Here is a 23,542-nt window from a genome sequence, read left to right on the forward strand (position 1 = left end):
GAGAGAGAGAGAGAGAGAGAGAGAAATCGAGAGAGGGAGAGCGAGAGAAAGAGAAATCGAGAGAGGGAGAGAGAGAGAGAGAAATCGAGAGAGAGAAATTAGGAGAGAGAGAAATCGAGAGAGAGAGAGAGAGAGCGGGAGAGAGAAATCTAGAAGAGGGAGAAAAATTTGGAGAGAGAGAGAGAGAAATCGAGAGAGACAGAGAGAGGGAGAAAGAAATCTAGAAGAGGGAGAAAAAATTGGAGAGAGAGAGAGAGAGAAATCGAGAGAGACAGAGAGAGGGAGAGAGAAATCGAGAGGAAGAGGGAGAGAGAAAGAGAGAGAGAGAAAGAAATCGAGAGGGAAGAGAGAGAGGAGAATAAATAAATAAGTAAATAAATAAATGAATAAATAAATGAATAAATAAATAAATAAATATATTCAAAGTGAAAATTTATTCGTTGTTCTTCATTTTTATTTTTCTCTTATTCCGCAATGTGTAACCTTGAATTCGAGCAACGTCGCCCATCTTCATTCTAGCAACAGTTTAACAACTTGAACGTAAAACTGTGTTTCGTCCGAGCAAAGCGACAACTTTCTTTGTGACGAGCGTTCGAACTCGGCGAGTAAGACGTTACGAACGTTTACGCAGGGATCGGCAACAAGAGGCGAGCGGTTTCGCTGTTATATCGCGAAGCGGCAGTAGTATAGGTCTGGCTGGTGTCAGCCGCCGGCCGCCGATACACAATGCGGTTTCTTTTCCTCGCCACCGGATACCGGATAACCGGATATCGAGACCGCCTCGTCTCGGTACGAGTTTCCGGTTCGCGTACCGCACCGCCGAGAAAAATTCGATGGAACCCGTTCGCACGGAAATTATCGGTTTAACGAGGCCCGAAGCGTTCCTCCCTTTTTCTTTCTTTCTTTCTTTCTTTCTTTCTTTCTTTCTCTCGCTGGTTTTCTCTTGCTCGGTAGACAGCGGCCGAGAGACGACCGAGAGCAGATGGAGGGTGTCGCCAGCGAGACCGAAAACAATCTGATTCCACACTTTCCAGTTATTTGCATCCGAGAGTCCGCGAAACGAAGGAATTACAGATCGCGGGAGTCACTCGAACGAGTGAACACGCGGCTGCGTTTCACGCTCCGACGGCGATACACGATGCACCTTTTATTCGATGGGAAAATGCCGGTCAGAGAGGAAGAGAAAAAAGGTTCAGAGAGAGAGAAAGAAAGGGGAAGAGACATCGAGATGGAGAGAGAGAGAGAAAGAGAGAAATCAAGAAAGAGAAATCGAGAGAGCGAGAGAGAAAATCGAGAGAGCGAGAGAGAAATCGAAAGAGAGGAAGAGAGATCAAGAAAGTCAGAGAGAGAGAGAGAGAGAGAAATTAAGAGGAAGTAAAATCGGGAGAGAGAAAGAGAGAAAATCGAGAGAGCGAGAGAGAAAATCGGGAGAGCGAGAGAGAAAAAGAGAGAGAAATCGAAAGAGAGAAAGAGAGATCAAAATCGGGAGAGAGAGAGAGAGAGAGAGAGAAATCGAGAAAGAGAAAGAGAGATCAAGAGGAAGTGAAATCGGGAGATAGAGAGAGAGAGAGCAAGAGAGAGAGTGCTAACTTTCTCCTTATCGAAAATGCGATCCGCAGCTTCGTTTACAAATAACTAACGAAAACCTGTGAACCAATAAGAGACGAGCACAGCCGACGCGGCCAAAGCCCTCTTCCGCCCGTTGGCTCCGCCCTCCCTTCCCAGTTGCTCTCGCCTCTGATTGGTCACCAGTCGTCGTCACGATTCTTCTCTAAAAGCATACGAACATTTGCTGAAATCTTGGCTCGATTCCGAAGCCAGCCAAAATCTTTCACCATTTAGATCTCGCGTTCTAAGCAGAAGTATCAACCAGCGAGCCGAGTCTCCGCGGAGATTCGTCCGCGTTTTCGGGATTTCTGACTGGATCCGATTCAGCGGGGGGAAGCATCGTGCGTGGAAGCTGGATCGGGATCGAGATCGGGAGCGGCACGGCGCGACGTTGATTTATAGAGGAGCCCGGGACCGGTCTAAAGAACGGGAATAAACAAAGTAAAGCTCCGGCAGCCTGATACAGTGCTTTCGAGGGCTTTTGCCAGTTCAGCAGACTTTCGCGCCCGTTGTGTCCGATTGCGCCCGGCGCGGCGCGGAGCAGTGCGGGGCAGCGCGGGGCAGCGTGGCGGTGCGCTGGTGGGGACGCGGCGCGGAGCAGTGTAGCGCGGGGCAGCGCGGGGAGGGGGCGCGGCGCAGGCAGCGCGGGACAGCGCGGCGTGGGGTGGCGCGGGGCAGCGCGGGGCACCGCGGGGCGGAACGGAGCGGCGAAATAAAGCGCGCGGCATTTTATACGCTCCCGCGAGTCGCCTCCGTTTCTCCCGTTTCGTCTCTTTTCGTCTCCTCGCGCCTCTTCTCGTCGTTTCTTTTCGCCCCCCCCCCCCTCCTTTTTCCGTTCCTTGTTGCTATCGCCGTTGCCTCGGTCCACCGGGATTCTTCTCGGCCCCTAGACAATGTATTATTCACCGGAGCCCGTCTACCCGAGCCCGTCCCACGCTGCACAGGCTCGAAACGCTCGGTTCGCTGACATTCTCGACTGACCAAGAAGGACCCGTTTCGATTTTTGGGAACCGTTTCAACTCTCGTGGGAAATGGCTGCGAGATATCCGGCTTCATTTTCATACGATTTCCTTCGACTTCTCGTCTCGGTCCTTGTTTGGATCTTCCGTTTGCTTTCGAGCTGCTGGAATTTCGGTTCCCTCTCATAACCTAGAAATATAATTTCAAGTACATAATCTCTTTTTTAATTGGGTCGGATCACTTCGACGTGATCGAAAATACCTTATATTTTAATAATAATATAATAATTATATATATATAAACAACGAAAGAATCTCTGTTGCCTATCGTTTCTTCCGTTGTTAAATAATTTCCCAAATGACGTAATTTCTCTGTTTACTGAAAAGTGAAGAAATACGTCGAATAAAATAGTTATTATTTTATTAGAATAAAATAGCCTCCAAATTAGAGCCGATAATCCGACGACTGCCTAATTATCTCCTAAACGCTCTAATAATTTTTAATTAAAACGCTCTAGATAGAAAAATGCGAGATTTCCGGCGACTCGTTTGTTCCGATCTCCGCCGGCCGGCTGCTGCTATTTCAACGGCCGTAAATATAAAACAATAGCTCGCGAATCGTAGCGTAAACATGCCGCGGCGTCGTCGACGGAACGCAAAATATTGAAATAAATAATAAATTAATAAATAATTAATATAATAATAATTAATATTAATAATAAATTAATAAATAATTAATATAATAATAATTAATATTAATAATAAATTATTAATAAATAATAATAAATTTGTAGCCCCTAAAATTGTGCCTCTAAAAATCGAACGGAAACAATCTAGCCGCGTTAGAAAATTCCATCAGCATCGTATAAATGTTGCAGCGGCAATAGAGAGAGAGAGAGAGAGTGAGAAAGGGGGGAAGGTCTCCGGAGCACGGTAGCTGGCCCGAATCTCTTTGTCCCGCCCAATTCCGCGTCTCATATTGCACCGGACGCATAAAGATCCTGAGGTTTTTCCGCGATGAACGCGTCCAGCTCGAAATTTCGCTGAGATTTATTACGCGTTCGCCGCCGACTCTTTTCCGAGTAATTTTCATACGGATGATTTATTGCAACGCGGCGGTCACGGAAAAGGGAAAAGGGAGACGTCGCGTCGCCTCGCATCGCACCGCGTCGGCTCGCATCGTCTCGCATCGCCTCGCGTCGTCTCGCGTCGGCTCGCATCGCCACGCCTCGCGTCGCGTCGTGTCGCGTCGGGGGCCGGAGAGAAGGAGGAGGGGGAACACGCGGAGCGTACGTATTCCACGGGACGGCACGGCACGGCGGGAAGCTCGCGGAACATGCAAATTCAATCTCATCGGGGGATCGGAAGTTAATGCGCCGGCGGCCGGTGTAACGCCGCGGCAAGAAAACGTATTAAACTTTCACGGAAGTTGCCGCGCGGTCCTCGTAAAATACGCTTGTTTATCGGACCGGTATTCGACGCGACACGATTTCCACCGGTTTTCACGGTCTTCGCGATTTCGATTTCGATCCGATCGAGGTTAAATTCACGCCCCCCCCCCCCATTCCGCTTCCAGTAGTCTCCTCTTCGCGATTTACGACCCCCCCCCCGTGTGTCTTTCGTTCGATTCGTCTAATTTAATCGCTTATTATTAACGGGCCAAATAAACAGCTTTCGAACAAAAGATACGCAGTTTAATATATTATTATTTTATATATACCAACCTAATAAATTTCCAAACACCGAAAGCGACGAACAAAAACGTTCGACGCAACAAATAATTTGTAAATAAAGTTTATGGATTAAATTAATTATTATTATTTAATATTAATTAACTATTATTATATTATTATTAAATTAATTATTTTTATGTATCAATTAAATTCGTAAACAAAGGAAGAGATCGTTTTTGCCGGCAGAGATTCTTTTCGATTATTTTGATCGAGAGGGACGAGAAACCGAGAGGAATCCGCGACGAATGTACGAATCCTGGGTCCGCCATTATGCGCGAGGGGTGGGGGGCACGATTTCGCCGGGTTTTGATCAGCGCATTACAAACTCCGATCTCCTCTGTTTGCTAATCAGCATAAGCTCCCCCGGAGTTCGGGCTAAGTCAACGCAAGCAGCATCAAGGACTGCTCGTTATCTCGACGCCTGAGAATCATGTTGAGCCCCGTCGCGTCCCGACACGTCTCGTCAGTGTCAAACACCGAATAATTTCGCGAATAACCGAGCCCCGACAGATTCTCGCGCGCACGTAGCAGTTCGCAATTGCTACACTGTCTCTTTGCCATCGCCGTTCCCGGGCATCGAATTACGCTAACAAGTTCCCGGATTACGAGCATATGCTCGAACAATTCGAATCCTGTGCAGCAGCAGCAGCAGCCTCTTTTCCTTTCGTCGACGGCGAATCGCTCGAAATTAGTTCGATGGTCCTTCAAAGTTTCGCTCGGATCCAGTCGAGCGCGCATTCTTTTTCATCTTTTCGATTCGTCGAGGAAACTTGGCCGGGGATGCGCGTTGGAAATATTGGGCTGGCAGGAGAGTAATATTTCGGTTATTTCAATGTTAAATGAAACGCAATTCTTTTCTATAACGCGGCTCGGAATATGCGTCGTTCGAAGCCTCCGAAGTTTCGGCGTAGCTTGTTTATCTGACAATAATTCGCACGCGTCGCAATTCCGTGCTCTGTCTTATTTGTGGAAAAATTCGCCTCGCAGCGGCATTTCGTCGGAAATGTCGCTCGGAGGTGTCTGTCAGAGGAAAAATCGAACCTCCGAATGTTCGCGGAACGTGTGAAAAAATTGTCTACGGAAAATATTCCTTCTGCGGCGGAGAGGAACCGCCGAAAGCGACGTGACAAGGGATATTGGCAAGAAAGTAATTTCGGAGTTTCAATGTTAAATGAAACGCAATTTTTTCTATGCAAGAAATGAACTTTAATCGGTCAAATATTTGCCGTTCCGTTCGATTACCTTTTGCCATATTTCTGGTAAATTCGTGATTCCGCGCTCGTAAAACTTCCGGTTCTTATCGGTAAACAAAACTCGAACAAGCGCGACTCGAGACTGTCGTTGTTGTTGAAATTTTTACCATTTAAAAAGTTTCGTAAACTTCAAAATAAATGACGATCCGATGGTGCAAGGTCGGGGCTACATGGAGGATGCGACGTCGCTTCCCAACCAAGCTCCGATCATTTTGTACGCGTTGCTGAAGATGCGCGAGGCCTCGCATCGTCGCGGCGGAACACGATTCCTTCGCGATCCGCCAATTCTGGCCTCTTCGCTTCGATCGCTTCCTCCAATTTCATCAGTTGTTGGCGGTAAACGTCCGAGTCGATCGTTCGTTTGCTTCGAAGCAGCTCGAAATACGCGACACCTTTGGGTGTCCCGAAAATGTCTCGCAATCCGGAAATGGGAGGTTCCCGAGGTGATTCGAAGCAACTTTTTCCTTTGCGAAGATTTTCTCCGAGGCTTCGTTCACGAGTTATCAACGAAAAACACTGACCAATAAGAGGCGAGCTCGGCCGGCGCGCGGCGGCGCAGCCAACGAGCGCGCGGAGCCCGGTTCCGCCCATTGGCTCGGCCGTCTCGCGCCAAACGATCTCGTCTCCGATTGGCCACTGTTTTTCGTCGATAACTCGTAAACGAAGCCACGGATCGCATTTTCGCTAAGGAAAAAATTGCTTCGAATCGCCTCAGGAATCCCCTGCTTTCGAATCGCGAGACATTTTTGGGACACCCGATATTCTAAACGTTCGTAATAGACGGCGAATCTCGAGAAAGAGAGAGAGAAAGCAATCGATTCGGTGTGTTCGACGGACTGATTCGCCGGTATTAGAGAAAGGAGGAACGGAGTGCTCGGCTCTACGGAATGCAAATTGCGCGCGCGAGGAACACGTCGCTTCCATTTGCGAGCCCCGTAGAATCCGTCTGTGTGTCTGTACATATCGATCGGCCGACTGTCAAGGCTACCACTTGGCCAGGAATGCCGCCGGCGAATAATTCAACGCGATCGCGGCAACCAATCGGGGGAAATCGGACCGAGAGCGGCGACCGAGGGCGATCCGTTTGCCGATAAACGATCGCCGAGCGAAACGGAGACGGCCGCTCCGGCGAGAGACGCGATCGTGAACCCTAATGAGCCGATTAACCTTTTAGGCACGATGTGCCATTATAGTGGCTTGCTCGCTCGCTCATCGTTTTAATCAAATAATCGTCTTCATATGCATTGTTTCACACTTCTTTTGTCTTCGCATCGATTTAAAACAGTCTACAGGGTGTCCCAAAAATGTCTCGCAATCCGGAAATGGCGGGTTCCTCGGATCATTTGAAGTAACTTCTTCCTTTACAAAAATTTTCTCCGAGGCACCGTTAACGAGTTATTAACGAACAAACAGTGACCAATAAGAATCGAGTACGGCTGACGCGAGGCGGCCCAGCCAGCCGGCGCGCGAAGCCCGGCTCCGCTCAATGGCTCGGTCGCCTCGCGCCAGCCGAGCTCGCCTCTCATTGGTCACTGCTTTTTCGTTGATAACTCGTTAACGGTGCCTCGGAGAACATTTTTGTAAAGCAAAAAGTTGCTTCGAATGGCTCGAGGAACCCGCCACTTTTGGATTGCGAGACATTTTTGGGACACCCTGTATATACAGTATCAGACTCTGCCGTCCAGAGAAATAGCCTCGCGCAGAATTCAGCCGTACCTAAAAGGTTAAAACCGTGCGATGCGATCCGACCACGCTCTTCTATCTTCGCCGTCGCGCGTCCGACAGAATTAATTCGCGTAAAAACTCATGGTTGCCGCGTCACGGTTATTATCTTGTCTTACGTTCGTTCTACCCCCCCCCCCCCCTCGATTCCAATCTGTTCGGCAATCCGATTAAAAACGAGCTGCTCCGCGCGCCGAGCATTTTCAAATCGATCCAGCGCCGTTCGAACGAACGTTTATAGCTAGAAAAATCATTTCAACCGGTCGTCCGGCTGTCGCGTCTCACTCGAACGAAGAGACTCGACGGAATAATTCGCATCGATTTGGAAACGAATTTTCACGCCGATCTATCAACGTCTTCCCGGTGTCGTTGATTAGGATCCGCGAAATGTTAACAACGTTAACGTCGTCAAGTGTCTTTCCGCGCGCACATTCCCCCACTCCTTTCTGTTCTACCACGAGATTAGAAGCATTTCGTTGGATACTATTGGGTTGGCAACTAAGTAATTGCCGATTTGTTCAATGAAATAAAAAATTCTTTTTTACTTGGAACGAAGTTTAATCTGTAATGTATTTTCCATTTTGTTCGATGACCTCTTGCCATCTCTCTGACAACTTGAAAATTGCACGCTCGTAGAAAGTCTGATCGTTTTCGGCCGAAAACTGAGTTAAGTGAGATTTTGACACAGTGAGAAATGACACCTTTACGATCAACCAATTCTGCTCGCTTTTCCTTGACCGCTGCATTCAATTTGTCCAGTTGCTAACATTCACGGATAATAAAAAATAACATAATAATAATAATAATAATAATTTTATAATATAACATTTACGGATATAACAGTTGCCAACCCAATACTTTCGCTTTATGGACGCGGAATCTGCGTGAAATTCTGGTTATATTTGAAAATTGTCGACTTGACCGGCGATTGCTTTTTCGACGGTGGATTTATAACGTGCTCCCGAATCGGTGATTCATCAAAGAAAAAGGAAATCGAATTGCGGGTAACGCGAGATACTCGGGCTCACGTTACCCGCAATTCGATTTTGCTTTTTTCTTTGATAAATCACCGATCATAATTCGCAGTATCATCAACATCGCGCCGCGCCGCCGGAAAGAGACAGAGATTAATTTGCGAGCAGCTTAATTACCTCTGAAGCGTGTAGTTAACCAAAACACAAGAGGCTCCGGGGCAAAAAATAAAAATAAAACACGGCTCCGCGCTCGGGGAGCTTAATTAACGCTTTAACCTGCGCCGGTGTGCAGGCGCGTTACGTGAACAAACATCAACACTGCTCGAACAGCTCTGTTGCTGCTTGCTGGTCGCCTCGCGTCGGCTCGCGTCGGCTCGTCTCGCGTAGGCTCGCCAGGCTTCGAGTTCTCTCGCTTCGCATCGCATCGTGCCGGCTAGCGGCGTCTCGCATCGCGTCGCCTCACTTCGGCTCGCGTAGGCTCGCCTGGTCTCGCGTCGCGTCGGCTCACGTCGGCTCGGGTCGTCTCGCCTCGCGTCGTCTCGCCTCGCCTCGCGTCGTCTCGCCTCGCCTCACGTCGTCTCGCCTCGCCTCGCGTAGGCTCGCCCGGCTCGCGTCGCCTTTCCTCGCCTCGCGCCGCCTCACGGTGATGTCGCTGATAAAGAGCTGCCGTTCTTCTCGAACCATTTGCCTTCATTACCGTCTCACTTGTCCTTCTCGCGCTACTTCCTAAAGAAAGCTGTAGAGCTTCCGATCGAATCACACTTTCAACAAGAACCCTACAAAATTGTTTCCTTTCCCTGTTTCACACATGATATTTTTGCAGCAGTGGCGATTTTGTGTAGGCGAAGCTTCATCAAGGAATCGACAAATATTTTTGATGTACACAAAAGTATTCGTAATTAATTTTGCAACTAAAAAGTCTACCATTATTTTCAGTGGGCCAGTTCAACCTTAACCGCTCTCTCCCTTAGTTACGAATATTTCAATTGCTTCCTGCCGCCTCGAAGTACAGTGGCCCACAAAAGTGTTCGCATACTTTTTAAAACGCAATAACTTTTTCAAAACTGAACCAAATGTCTTGAATTTTTTTAGATGACAGAGGGAGTAAAAAGAAAAAATTAAAAACCCTCGTCTTTTAACTTTTTTATTCGAATTCTGTAACGAAAATTTAAAAAGTGCCTTTTATAAATCTCGGTAACTTGTATGCACGTTGACAATTTTATCGAAATCGATTCGCGTTGTTTAAAAAACGAGAGATTATTATTTTTCCTTTGTCATTCCAAGTAATGGCAAAATTTAAAAAAAAAAATTATCATTTCAGTCATCGTCTGGTAAACTAATTTCTCAGTCGTTTAAAAATACAAATTCAAGTCACTCGGTCCAGTTTTAAAGAAGTTAAATTGCGTTTTGAAAGGAGCGCGAACACTTTTGTGTGGGCTACTGTACATACACGAGGTTCGAGTAGCGAGCATGACAATAAAGTCGACGAAGTAGAATAAGCGAGAATCCGTAAGCGGAATACGGTTGAGCCTGACGGCGGAATTGATATGATTTCAGACATCGCGGGCGGCTACCTGTGCTTCGTCGTGAGCATATTAGGCATCGGCGTGGTGACGGCGGTAATCGGGGACGTGGCATCCTACTTCGGCTGCACTCTGGGAATCAAGGATTCCGTGACCGCAGTGGCATTCGTCGCACTCGGCACCAGCATCCCCGGTAAGTCGAGAACACCGTCGGCGCGACGTGGAGCGTCGTAGCGCGGCGCGGCGTGTGGCGGTGTAGCGCGGCGCGGCGGGAGGGGCGCGGCGTGGCAGGACGCGCCGGGAGGGGCGCGGCGGGACGCGACACAGCCTGACGGGGCACGGCGTAGCGTAGCGCGGCGTGGAGGGGCGCGACGGGACGCGGCACAGCCTGACGGGGCACGGCGTAGCGCGGCGCGGCGCACTCCTAAACCTCGAGTCGCAGAGAGACGCGTGTAATTCACAGGTGAGCGCGGGGACCGTTGTTTTCCGCGCGATAAAATCCGCCGTTAAGCGATAAGTCCCGTTCTCAATGAACAACCACCCGGCGAACGAATAATGAGAACAGAACGGCGGAACAATTAGCGCTAATTAAGTGCGACTCGCGCGGCGAACGCGTGCGCGTCTAACAACTCGACGGGTTTAAATACGATGGAGCGGCGTTTCTTCGACGGAAAGACGGAGAACCAATTAGAATGGAGAATTCGCTCGGAGTTGTTCTCGCCAACGATGAACGTTCGCAAGGATCCGGAAGTCTCGGCTGGTAAATACGAGGCGTGGGATTAGGCCGACCTTTGGACCGCTGTATCTTTCTGAACGAAAATCGAACAACGGTCCACCCTATCTCATTCGATAGAACGGAGTTTCTATTTTTGTACAGTTCTATTTAAAAAATTATTTCGAGATAAAAATTGGAGTTTCTATTTTTGTACAGTATAAGTTGCTTTTCTTTTAAAAAATTATTTCGAGTTAAAAATTCAGCGGAAAGATGGATACGATTTTTAGTCGAGAAAATTAAGTTTCTTGCAATAAAATGTTTCTACGAAAACTTTGACAATTTCCACGCAGAAAAAAAAATGATTGATGACAGGGGTGGTTTCATAAAATCGCCCTTGTAACGGCGACCCCGCAAACATCGCACCGCGATTCTTTCCCCGCCGTTTTATCGCGTTTAGAATGAAAAATGTGACCGACCCTCTAATGCCAGCGGCACACTCTCCACTCGAAGCGCGATAAAAACGACACCCAAAAACCCGTGCGTCAACTTTTACGATGCCGTGGCACAAGGGAGACCACGATCCTGAGATTTTCCCAGATCCGAGCCGGCAGAGAAGACTCTCAAAATTTCATGGAACCGTTTCAAGTTGAACGCGAATTTCAGGAGTCCCAAAAATGTCTCGCGATCCGAAAGCAGGGGATTCCTGAAGCGATTCGAAGCAACTTTTTCCTTAGCGAAAATGCGATCCGCGGCTTCGTTTACGAGTTATCGACGAAAAACAGTGGCCAATCGGAGACGAGATCGTTTGGCGCGAGACGGCCGAGCCAATGGGCGGAACCGGGCTCCGCGCGCTCGTTGGCTGGACCGCCGCGCGCCGGCCGAGCTCGCCTCTTATTGGTCAGTGTTTTCCGTTGATAACTCCTGAACGAAGCGTCGGAGAACATTTTCGCAAAGGAAAAAGTTGCTTCGAACGACCCCGGGAACCTCCCATTTCCGGATCGCGAGACATTTTCGGGACACCCTGTATTTCGAGCAGGACTTATTTCTCGAGAGAATATTCGTCGGCACGCGACGATTTCCCGCCAATTATTACGATCCGCCGGGCCATTGTTTGTCCATTCAGAGTCGAAGAGTAATTCCGTACGAAAGGAAATCCTTTCTGCGGCCGCCGACTCGGCCGTTAAAACGCTCGGAATTCCTCCGTCGAGGGGTGAACTCGGAACAAAAGCCAGGAAGATTTCATTATTTTCTCGACGGTCTCGTCGATCCGAAAAGTTCGTTAATGACGCCGACAAAAGGTGTCGACGGTTTCCCGATGGCGCATTTATCATCCGCCAGACACACCACTTCGCCGGAAGTTCGGCCTTTTTCCGCGCTGCTTTTGAACTCGAGACACCGGGTCCGGGCTCGGGAAATGGCGTCGAGTGGAAACGGACCAGCCGCCTGGATAAGATAAATCGGTCGCCCTCGTGGTCGCGGTCGCCACGTGGTTTGCCAGCGGTCTGCTTCCGGTTCAGGCTCGGCTTCTCGGGGAGCGGAGCGGAGCGACCGCGTCGAGATTACCAGAAGTTACACAAGCAAATGCCGCGGATCGAAAGAGCAACTTAAATTATACACCAGTGTCACATTTTTCGGATGCTTCTTATATTATATTATATATTATATTATATAATACATATATAATTTATATATTAATTTATATTATATATTATATTGCAGTCTTTAAAAGACAAAAATTTATTTACATAGATATTATATTATTTTATATATATTATATAATATATATAATTTATGTATTAATTTATATTATATATTATATTATATTGCAGTTTTTAAAAGAAAAAGATTTATTTATACAGACATTATATTATTTTATATATATAATATATTATTATATATAATTACATTATATAATATATATATATAATTTATATATTAATTTAATATAATAGTTACGCGGGTCGACCACCGCGGCCGTAATCATTTCGTCCGATTAACGTTGCGCTTCCAGCGTTGATCCGGACTCCGGAACCAGATCCGGATCGCGGACCCTCTCTGGTTACGCGACGGAATCGCCGACTGACCTAGTTCCCTAATAATTATCACCGCGATCACCTCATTAAGCAAGGCACCGCCGCCGCAGCGTCCGCTGCCTCACCTTTCCCGTTTTCTCCCGCTTTTCCCGCTTCTCGTTTCAGGGACATCGCGAATTCTTCCTCCGTGAACTGCTAATAGTTACCGCGGTTCTTAGGATAGCAACGCGTTAAAATTCACGAGCGTAACCAGAAACTTTTCTGCGAACGAATCTGCGAAGTTTCGCAGAGTCGCGTCGCCGAGTCCCCCCCTCCCCCCTCCCAACTTCTCCTGAAAAAGAATCGCGAAGTGGACGCGCGCGCGTCAACGAGGAGACTGTGCCTATATATACATAATATACATATATATATTTAATATATGTATGTAATATCTATATAAATAAATGTTTTCCTTTTTTATATATATTATAATATATACATAAAATAGGCAATTTGGGAAATGCAGATAATACGATTATTCGAGTTATATTATAATATGTTATAATATTATAATATATTATAATATAACCTTGAAATAACCTTGACATAATCGTAAGGTTATTTCAAGGTTATATTACAATATATTATTATAAAGACTATAATATATTATAACATATAATATAACCTATAGGTTATGTCACAAGGTTATTATAATAACATAATATATTATTTATAGTATATAAAGATTATAATATATTATAATATAATATATATTATAGTCTCTATAATAATATATTGTAATATAACCTTGAAATAACCTTACGATTATGTCAAGGTTATGTCAAGGTTATTTCAAGGTTATATTATAATATATTATGAAATAACCTTGACATAATCGTATTATCTGCTTTTCCCAAATTGCCGATTTTCGTGTGCGCAATCCGAGCGTCGATTACGAAGAATTGACTGTTAAGTTGTACGAAATGTCCTCGCGATAAATCGAGATGAAAAGCTTGCGGCTACGAATGTCGAGCGGTTCGCGATTGCTGTAAATCCGGATGAATTGCGAAGCAGCAATAATTGCCAGTTCCTGTCCCGTCCCGTCCCGTCCCGTCCCGAATAATAGCTCGCCGAGACAAAGCGCTCTCTAGCGCGACGGTGTTTGCTTCTCATCACCGGCATCGTCGTTTCTAATTGCATCTGTCGCTGCAGAGCGTCGACAACTCCATTACCATACGCTGTTATTTGAACTTCCGGCGAAACTATTCGCTGTCTCCGCGCCGGGCCGCCGACCGGTTTTAAACTCGATTTCAAACAGTTGATTGTCCTGTGAGCAGGAAATCAGCGAAAATCAATGCGAGCAGCATTGGCGATGATCCACCGATTTTGGATGGCGATGGAATTCTAGGTTAGGTTTCGTGCTCATTGGTGCGACTAAGAACGAGCGCGCATCGTCCGGTCACGTGCTAAGATCACGTCTCTGAGACGTGATGATCGTTTTTGAACCGATTCTTTGACCACGTGTCTCGGACGTTATAATAATTTCTGACCACGTCTCTCACACGTGATAATCGTTTTTGAACCGATTCTTTGACCAGGCCTCTCAGACGTGATAATCATTTCTGACCCGATTCTTTGACCACGTCTCTCAGACGTGATAATCATTTTTGGCCCGATTTTTTGACCACGTTTCTCAGACGTTATAATCATTTCTGCCCCGATTTTTTGACCACATGTCTCAGACGTGATTATCATTTCTGGCTCGATTATCTGACCACGTGTCTCAGACGTGATAATCATTTCTGCCCCGATTTTTTGATCACGTCACTCGGACGTGATAAATATTCCTGGCTCTATTTTTTGACCACGTCTCTCGGACGTGATAACCTTTTCTGACTCGATTATCAGACCACGTCTCTCAGACGTGGATCGCCGCGGAGGTCGCATAAATATCGACGAGAAGCCGGGAGAGGAAATTTCGTCGGCCTCGTAAAAGCGCCGGCGAGCAATGGTTCCTTAAATAATGGTCCCGGGCCTTGAATTATAGAAACTCGCTCGATATCGAATGAAGCGCGAGGAGGAACGCGGAGTGAACGCGCGATTGATTCGAACGACCGGGATGCAATCTGCATGAAACGGCACGCCGCGCCGGCTGATTGCCTCCTCCGGCCTTCCATTTCGTTAATACTGTCGTCGCTGAATTGCGCGATCAATTTTATCATGGTTAAGCCTCCCTCTCTCTCTCTCTCTCTCTCTCTCTCTCTCGTTACTCTGCCACGTTTATTAAACTCGAAGAAACGCCGGCGGTCCTCGCTCGACGAAATTCGGGACGCTCAAGCAGCTGTATCGGCGCGGCGCGGGAATAAAGCGAACGGCGATCTTCCTTGACTCGTTTTACGGGCGCAAAATTTCTACTTTCGCACGCTTCGAGTCGTTTTTCCCGCAGCATATCTACGGCTTAAAAATGACGCAACAATTTCTTTCTCGCAGCAAAACCCACGACAAATTTGGTTTTCATTTCATCTTTTTTTTTTTGACAATGACGCAACCGGACGAAAAATCTGAGAAAAATTGAGCGCACTGGTTGTGATAGCAGCTTATCCGAGAATTAATATAAAAATAACCTCTACTTTTGTTTTCGAGAAATCTTCAATTTTCCGATCTTTTGGGGGGTTTTCCACTTTTTATAACCACAGCTTGCAACCGAAAAATCTGGAAAAATTCTACAATATGCGGCTCGACGTCCAAAACGAGCCACATTTTTTTCAAAATTTTGAGAAACCACCGAGGGGGGGAAATGGGCGGAAAGAGCGCGCAAAAGCGTCGAGAAATTGTCTCGACGCGGCGGCTCTCGAGGCCCTCGAGGCGAGAAACGCTCGAGCGGCTCTTCGTAGCTCGAGCCGAAGGCTGAAATACCGAACGCGCGACGCCGAAATCGCTTACCCGTGGAACAACGGGATAAACACGGACGTTTTCCTAGGTTGCTGGGCAAACTTCCCGGCGAAAGAAGTTTTCGAAAAGCGAACAAACGAGCCGGTTCGAGTCGCGACGGAGGCCGGTGAAAAGGACGGGTCGGGCCGCTCGAAAGAGCTGGAAAACCGCGGGCTATCGCGCGATAACTCGATACTTGATGCCATGAAAAGCCGGCCGGTGAAAGCGCTCGGCCGTCTTCGGCGCGAGCTGGTTACAAATGCCGGCCCTTTCAAGATGCCGGGCGAACGCGTCCGCTGAATAGCTCTCCGGATCCCGGAGATCCGACAGCGAAACGGAGACCGCGTGCTCTCGGAGCAGCTTAACGTAATAATGTTTAATTAGAAGAATCCCCGCGGAATTATACGCGCGATTCAGAGCTCGCTTCTCCGCCGTTTCGGGCGTTCGGGCCACTCGGCGAGCCGAACGCGGACCTCGGTCGCGGTCTGGCGGGGCGCGGTCGGTCACAGTCGGCCACGGTCGGCTACGGTCGGGCACGAAGAGCCGTTACGTGCCGGGCGAGTGGCTGAAATCCGAGCGCGTTTGCTGGATGGAGTATTAGCCCTGGTTTTCGGGACAGGAAGAAAAAGCCGGTAGGAAGAAAAGCGAGGAGAAAAACTCGCGGAGAGATAGCTTGATCGCGTGAAAATTTCGCTGCCAAGTTCCATTCAAATTCGCGTTGTCCGGTTTATGAACGAGAAAATTTCGCAGCAGCAATTTGTTCTCAGAGAATGGAATCAGGTCGACAGGTTCTTGTCGATCGTTTCGATCTAAATATTAAATTATAATATAATATTTATATATAATATTTTAATATATATATATCAGCTTCAAAATGAGTCCAAGTTTCCTCGCGAAATTGCAACGGATGGCGGACGAATTTGTCTCGCAGGCTGGGACGGACGATGTTTCACGGAATTTCGTGTTTGCCGGCGACGCGAGACGCGGCGGCACGAGAGTGGCGGGGGCTCGCCTAACTCCTGGTAACACAGTGTCGCGGTACGTTCTCGTTAGAGGATGCTCGGCGCCGTCGTGTCGGGCTGCGGGGGGCGGGAGGGTCCGGCGGAGGGGAGCGAGTCGTGTCCCCGCGGCCAGGTCCGAGGTTCGACGAGCGAGCGAGCGAGCGAGAGAGAGGGAGGGGGTAGCACGAAAGCTTGCGGCGCACCGCGATTTGTAGCAACCGGGAACACCTTGGCATAGCTCGGACACGTCGCGCATCGTTCCTACCGGTTTGCAGTTCGCAGTTTACGGTCAGCGAGCGAGCAGCGACGCGCTCGGCCTTTATCAGCGACATAAAGCCCGGTCGACTGGTCGGTTCGGGCCTGGCGACCGGTGACCGGCAGCGCCGACGAACCACCCGGAATAATGATGCGACGAACGTGCGACCAACCTGTAATCCCGCTCGCGTAAATTCGTTAGGCGGTCTCGGGCCCGCGCGGCAGCTGATCGAACCGTCGCTCGTCGACCGTGCGCGTTGCCATTCGCGCGCGGACGCATATTTTTAGCCCTTAACCGGACTGCCAATTATCGTCAATTATTACCTCGGTGCACAGGGTGACCCCCATTTAAATCGATTCGGTCAAATATCATCGAAACCGAAGGTCGTATTTTTGAACGTCGAAATTCAAATATCTTCTAAACCAATGATTTTTCGCAATAGAAGCCTCGGTACTTTTATGAAGAGAATGACAAGCTGAATCGACCGGTACAATGAAAAATATATGATTCCCTTTGAAAAAATAAAGTTGGGCTTCGTGTATCCTCGACGCATACATCTAGAGAAATTTCATTGATATGAGATTACGTAGCCCCTAAAATGATTCAAATTTCGTTCGAAACATTTTTCAGTATCATCGACGGTTTCGAAGATATTCGACCGGATCGATTTATAACAAATGGGTCACCCTGTAGATATAATTCTTCGCCGAAGAAAAATGACTATTTCCGGTATTGGAAAACATAACCTATTTGACGTGATTCTTTCGTGCGAATAGTTTACATCGATATCGGGAATATAACCTCGAATTTAAAAAGTACTCTTCGTAATCCGTTTAAAAAAAGAGAACGAACTCGATGAACCGAAGAGAGAGAATCGTGAAAGTTTATCACATTTGCGAAGCGGTGTCTTCACAGTTTTAAAGAGCCGTGCTTTCCAGCGAACTGGAGCATTTTCAGCAATAGCCGTCCCGTTAGAAACCGGCCGGCCCCATGAAACCGTAAGCGCGACTCTGTTTTTACAACGTCGGAGGTAATTGGCGCGCGGACTCCGACAGCGGCCGCCAGGTGCGCGTCACTGTCCCCCACCCGGTGTGCGATCTCTCGCGGCTTGTTTTTGCCGGTGGCGTTTCAGACGCCGGATAGGGATTTTTCGGGCGGGCCGCGACCGCCGTTCCCGGTGACAAACGGCCGCGCATAATTCCGCTCCCGATGAATATTATGGAGTTGGCTCGTGCCACGGCGCGGCAATCATATTTCGTTTTTATCGCGCGTACACCGCCCGGCCAAAACTATGAGAGCCGGCGGCGGGGCCCGCCGGTGATTCATGGAACAGGACAGTAGAATTTGATAATCGTGCGATAAAACTCGCCGCGAGATTTATTCCCCGTGTCTCGTTGCTCCGCGACACGGAAACTAATTTCAAGAATCTCGCCCGCGCGAAATCCTTGCTCTCCATTGGCGGAGGCGCGCGGTGGACGCTCTCGCCGGATAAGCTGCGTACGGCTAGATGCTCGTAGAGCCAACAGTCGTTGTTCTCGGCGTAGCACTGTTTTTCGATACGCGTCTCTATCAGGCGCTTTAGCTCGACGGGCGCGGAGAGAACATTGAAACGAACTCGACAACCGTGAATTAAGCACCATTTTCGTCGGGTGGAATTTTCTTGGTCGGTATAAGCGACAAGGTCGAAGAGATCTAGGATTCAGATTTTACTAGGCGGGATCTCGCATCTCCGAGGAAAATGCACACGCGTCTCGCTCCGTGCTGGTAACTGGCTGTTCGTTTCGACAGGAATCTGACTGACTTTAATTACGCCGGGACACGGCACGGCACTGCGTTCTTTTTTTAAACGAGCCAGGTTTAAATGAACACACTACGAAGCAATCAAGCTGACCGTAATTGATCACGATATGGACGGCGCGCGGTTTCAAGAGAGAGAGAGAGAGAGAAAACTAGAGAAGCAGAGGAGAGATAGGAAGAGGGAGAGAGAGTGAGAGAGAGAAATCGATAGAGAGAGAGTGAGAGAGGAGAGAGACAAATCGAGAAAAAGAGAGAGAGAGAGGAGAGAGACAAATTGAGAGAGAGAGAGACAAATCGAGAGAGAGAGAGAGACGGAAATCGAGAGAGAGAGAGACGGAAATCGAGAGAGAGAGAGAGAGAGAGAGAGGAGAGAGAAAAAATCGAGAGAGAGAAAGAGATGAGAGAGAAAAAATCGAGAGAGAGAGAGAGAGGAGAGAGAGAAAATCGAGAGAGAGAAAGAGATGAGAGAGAAAAAATCGAGAGTTAGAGAGAGAGGGGGGGGAGAGAGACAGAAATCGAGAGAGAGGGAGAGAGAGAGAGAGAAATTGTGAGTGGAGTGAGGGGGGAGGCAGAGAGGGTAATACCGCATTCGAGCGAAATGCAATAAGTAACGCGTTTCAATGGGACCGCCGTTGTTTCTGCGCGTTTCTTCCTTAATTAAAGCTCCGTATTAGTGGGCGATATGGCCGGGGCACCACTCGGAGAACCGGAATTTAATCGCGGCCCCGGAACAATACGAGCTGGATTATCGGCCGGATTTGCATATTCCGTGACCTCGGGGAGAACCGCTATCGGTGGCATCGTTCCTCGACATCGGTACACACGGCCATCAAAATTCATGGAAAATACGCGCGCGCCTCCGGTTTCCCGGCGTTACACAGCGTTACCCGGGCCCGCTTTTCCGTGACCAGAGACACTTTTCTTCGCTAACCAGCCCTTTCGCTGCCCGGCTGCTTGCACCACTTCGTCGCACCGAAGGCTTATTAAAACGATCCCACCTTACTTTCCAACCGTCTCCCCTCCCCCCACCGTTTCATGCAAATTCTCGGGACTCTTTTCTCCGTTGCTCCGCTACCGATGCAACGGCTTAATCGCTTCGCCGAATTAAAATCTGCATTCTACGGAAATCCCCGATTGCGGAGAAATAAAAGACGTCGCGGTATTTAAAGCGCGGAGATCGGGGAACTTCTTTTTGTAGATGTTTCAACGTTAAACCTACCGAGTCGGTCGACGATAACTGGTTCCGCAGTTTTCGTTTTAATGCCGCCGAAATTCTGAAGACTCTACTCGTGGAAAATGATCGAATCAATTTTTCTCGATCCGAGTGTACGTTATGATAAAAAGTACGGCTTTCGACCGTTACGAATCGACGCGCGTTATTTTTAAATAATTGTTTCAGTTGTGAAATCGAATTGCCCCGGAGAAGAAGACGAATTTCTACTTTTTATCGAAACATTTTGCCGAAAGGTTAAATGAAAGGAATAAAATTAATAATAATCTATAAACTAATATTTATAATATACTAATATACTAATATATTAATATTAGTATAGTATACTAATTATAAACCAATATAAAGGAATAATATTAATAATAATCTATAAACTAATATTTATAATATACTAATATACTAATATATTAATATTAGTATAGTATACTAATTATAAACCAATATAAAGGAATAATATTAATAATAATCTATAAACTAATATTTATAATATACTAATATACTGATATATTAATATTAGTATAATATACTAATTATAAACTAATATAAAGGAATAATATTAATAATAATCTATAAGCTAATATTTATAATATACTAATATACTAATAATAGTATCATATAATATACTAATTATAAACCAATATAAAGGAATAATATTAATAATAATCTATAAACTAATATTTATAATATACTAATATACTGATATATTAATATTAGTATAATATACTAATACTAGTATAATATACTAATTATAAACTAATATAAAGGAATAACATTAAATAAAGGAATAATAATAATAATAATGTAAACTCTCGGAAATCTTTTTTAGGAAAACAAAAAATTGTATCGAACGTAAATTTCGGTGACCTACAGACACGTGCTCGCGTCGACGCCTTCCGCGAATAAACGTTGCCGCGACCGTCGGCGGTATTTCTGTTGTTTTTTTCACAATCACGGCGACATCCGAAACAATTTTCTAAAGATTCCCCCGTCCGCTTATATCCCGGGGCTTGTCGCATAAAGAATGAACGAGGGCCGCGTTAAATTTAATTACACCTCCTCCCCTATTAATCTATTCCGCTCGATCGCGTCCCCGCTCTAAATGTATAAAAGTCAGTCCATGGACCATTCATCACCTTTGACCTTTCACTGAAATTTCCCGGGCTCCGGGTTATTTCCCCCTCTCTCTCTCCGAGTCTTTGCATCGCGAACTTTCCTCGGCGCGTCTCGTTTCTTTCGCGCGTTTCGCCGTTCTCTTATCTTCGTTCGTTCGTTCAAGAGATTTTTCACTGCCGAATTCAACGGCGAACGAATACTGGGATAAGCATAGGTATTACCGCGATCTCTCAAAGGAGGCGAATTTTCACGGAGAAAATAAGACCTTTTACGCCAATGAATCGACAACTCTATAGCTATTATTCTTCAACTTGAATATTCACTTTTTGCAAAATATTGGATCTCTGAAAGCACGAATTTAAATTAGAAAGCGTAATGCAAAGAAGTCATACGTGTACCATAACCTGCAATTATGTGTTTTTTACATTCCGATTAGCACGTGTCAAGGTTTACATAATATTAATTTCTTTTAAATATACACACACGCAGCTACAATGCATAGGATCAAGATATTCTCACTATAGCACTTCACAAATTAGGTATAAGTACTCTGCGATCAAGCGTGTTCGCACCGTCGTATCGAGAACTGCGCCGTATAGGTTAAGGTACGGCAGTTCGCTAAAGCACCGCACTAACGCTGGTGCCATGCAAAAACTATCCGTTGTATGCCGGCGGCACCACTTTGGCGTCATTTTAAAAAACTGAAATAACGTTTGAACTATATTCCTTGGGCGTTAAAAGGCAGCGAACTAACTATAGCATCATGCTTATTCAACAAAGAATTATGTACAAAAATTCTTGGACGACTTATCTTAATTTTAGGAATTTATATCACCGCCATCTTTGACATTTTTTTAAAAATCTAAAATTTATGCTTGAAAAAAATTCCAACCGGATGCTTGTCCTCCGTGGACCCCGTACAACCCTCGGCTAGTTCGAAGAACACGCGCTCCTTCTTGAACCGGGGCGACTCTTTGAAGTGTCATTCGCGTTTTTAAGTTCACCAATTATCTCTGCCGAGGGTGTTCCTCCGCCTCGGTTTCTAATTAATCGCAGGCGCTAGTCGCTTTCTGCTCGCCGTTTCTCTCGTCCGGCGAAAGGAGCAGTGAATCGGTGCGCACGTGGCTGCGCGCGGGCGTGTGTACGTGCATGTGTGAGTGGCTGCGCGCGCGTGTGTACGTGCACGTGTGAGTGGCTGCGCTCGGCACTCGGCGCGCTCGGCGCAGCAGAGAATCTCGCGTACGCCCACGGCCATTCTCGTCACCTGGCGTATACTACCTGTTCCCGTCGACGCGATAGCCAATAAAGAGAACTGCTCGATGCTTTCGGTAACGATGAGTTATTGTCGCGTTTAAATTTCAGAGAGCCTGCACGTACGACAGTTGCAGAAACAATATTTCGCGAGATTGAAAAGCGAAGTGCCGGTAATTTGCCTATAACCTAGAAAACGCTGTGTTGTGTGAAACCGTGTTATACGAGACCCAGAGTCGATACAAAAAGGGGAGGTTATGTACCGAAAACTTATTAAAAAAAACAAAACATTTCTTGTAAATTCAATATAAGAAACTGATCTTTTATTAAAAATGTAAATATATGTATAACACGAAATGAAAAAGAAAACAAAAATTGCTTGTTTCAATGTAATAAGGTTGGTAATTGACTTAACCTATACTTGCGGTAAACCCAAAAAGTAGTAACTTTCTTCCTCGCAGCAAAACCGACGACAAATTCGGTTTCCATGTCTTCTTTTGACAATGACGCAATCAGTCGAAAAATCTGAAAAGAATTTAGCGCACTGCTTGTGATAGTGCCTTATCAGGGAATTAATATTAATATAACCTCTATTTTCGTTTTCGAGAAATCTTCAATTTTCCGATTTTGATAACCAAAAATTTTGGTTCTTCATTTTTGATAACCACAGCTTGTAACCGAAAAGTCCAAGAAAAATCTACAACATGCGGCCCGATGTCAAAAACAAGCTACATTTTTTTCAAAATTTTACAACCACATATAAAAAGATTAATGCACTACATAACGTGCCCGTTCGAACCGTGCATCTTTTGTATACAACATTTTACACATACAAGTGCGAGATCCAGCCTCTATACATATATCTATTCTATTCGATTAAACGAACAGCAAAAGAAAGATCGAAACCAAGTCGCTTCCTCCGCCATCGAACACATGGACGGAAGACGGACGCGAGCCTAAAAAATTCTGAAACCAGCGTACCAGCGAAAGCAGCAACTAGCTGGCCCATTACCTGAATCGAACATGCACGGAACCGAAGCAGGGAAAACAACGATTGCGCCAAATAGCCGACGGCAACGGTAAAATCAATACGGTAAAAACAAGGGCTCCGGCGATGTAAAGCTGGACAGAGAAGAGCTGACAGAGAGGACGACGCGCGATTAACAGGGCAGAAACAAAAAAAAGTCGAACGACTGAAAATGACAATAGGGAGAAAAAATAGTCGAGAACGCGGGAGGAGCGTCGTCTATTAAATCAAACTAAAGGCGATTACGTTCGAGTTCGGAAGGAACCCTGGGGAGTGGTGGTGGGGAGGGGAGGGGAGCGGAGTGGCAGAATCGGGCATCGGACACGTAACAGTCGGATACGTAGCGACGGCAGCGGGCGCGGTGGGATGACAAATTCTCGAAGTCGGTAGCGGAAAGAGCAACGCTGGCCCCCCGAAGTTGCCGCGGTGCCAAACA

At 46.7% G+C, this 23,542-nt stretch overlaps 1 protein-coding gene across 1 annotated transcript in view; it reads left to right on the plus strand.

Moving 5' to 3' along the window:
- Positions 1-23,542, plus strand: part of Calx (sodium/calcium exchanger 3) — a 182,691-nt gene that overhangs the window by 124,459 nt on the left and 34,690 nt on the right. Inside the window, exon 6 of the mRNA XM_076527693.1 lies at positions 9,807-9,965. Within this exon, the coding sequence (XP_076383808.1) occupies positions 9,807-9,965 (159 nt within the window). The remainder of the gene's footprint in view (positions 1-9,806; positions 9,966-23,542) is intronic.

The sequence above is a fragment of the Megalopta genalis genome, unplaced genomic scaffold (genome assembly GCF_051020955.1).
Source record: "Megalopta genalis isolate 19385.01 unplaced genomic scaffold, iyMegGena1_principal scaffold0037, whole genome shotgun sequence".
Taxonomy (NCBI): Eukaryota; Metazoa; Arthropoda; class Insecta; order Hymenoptera; family Halictidae; genus Megalopta; species Megalopta genalis.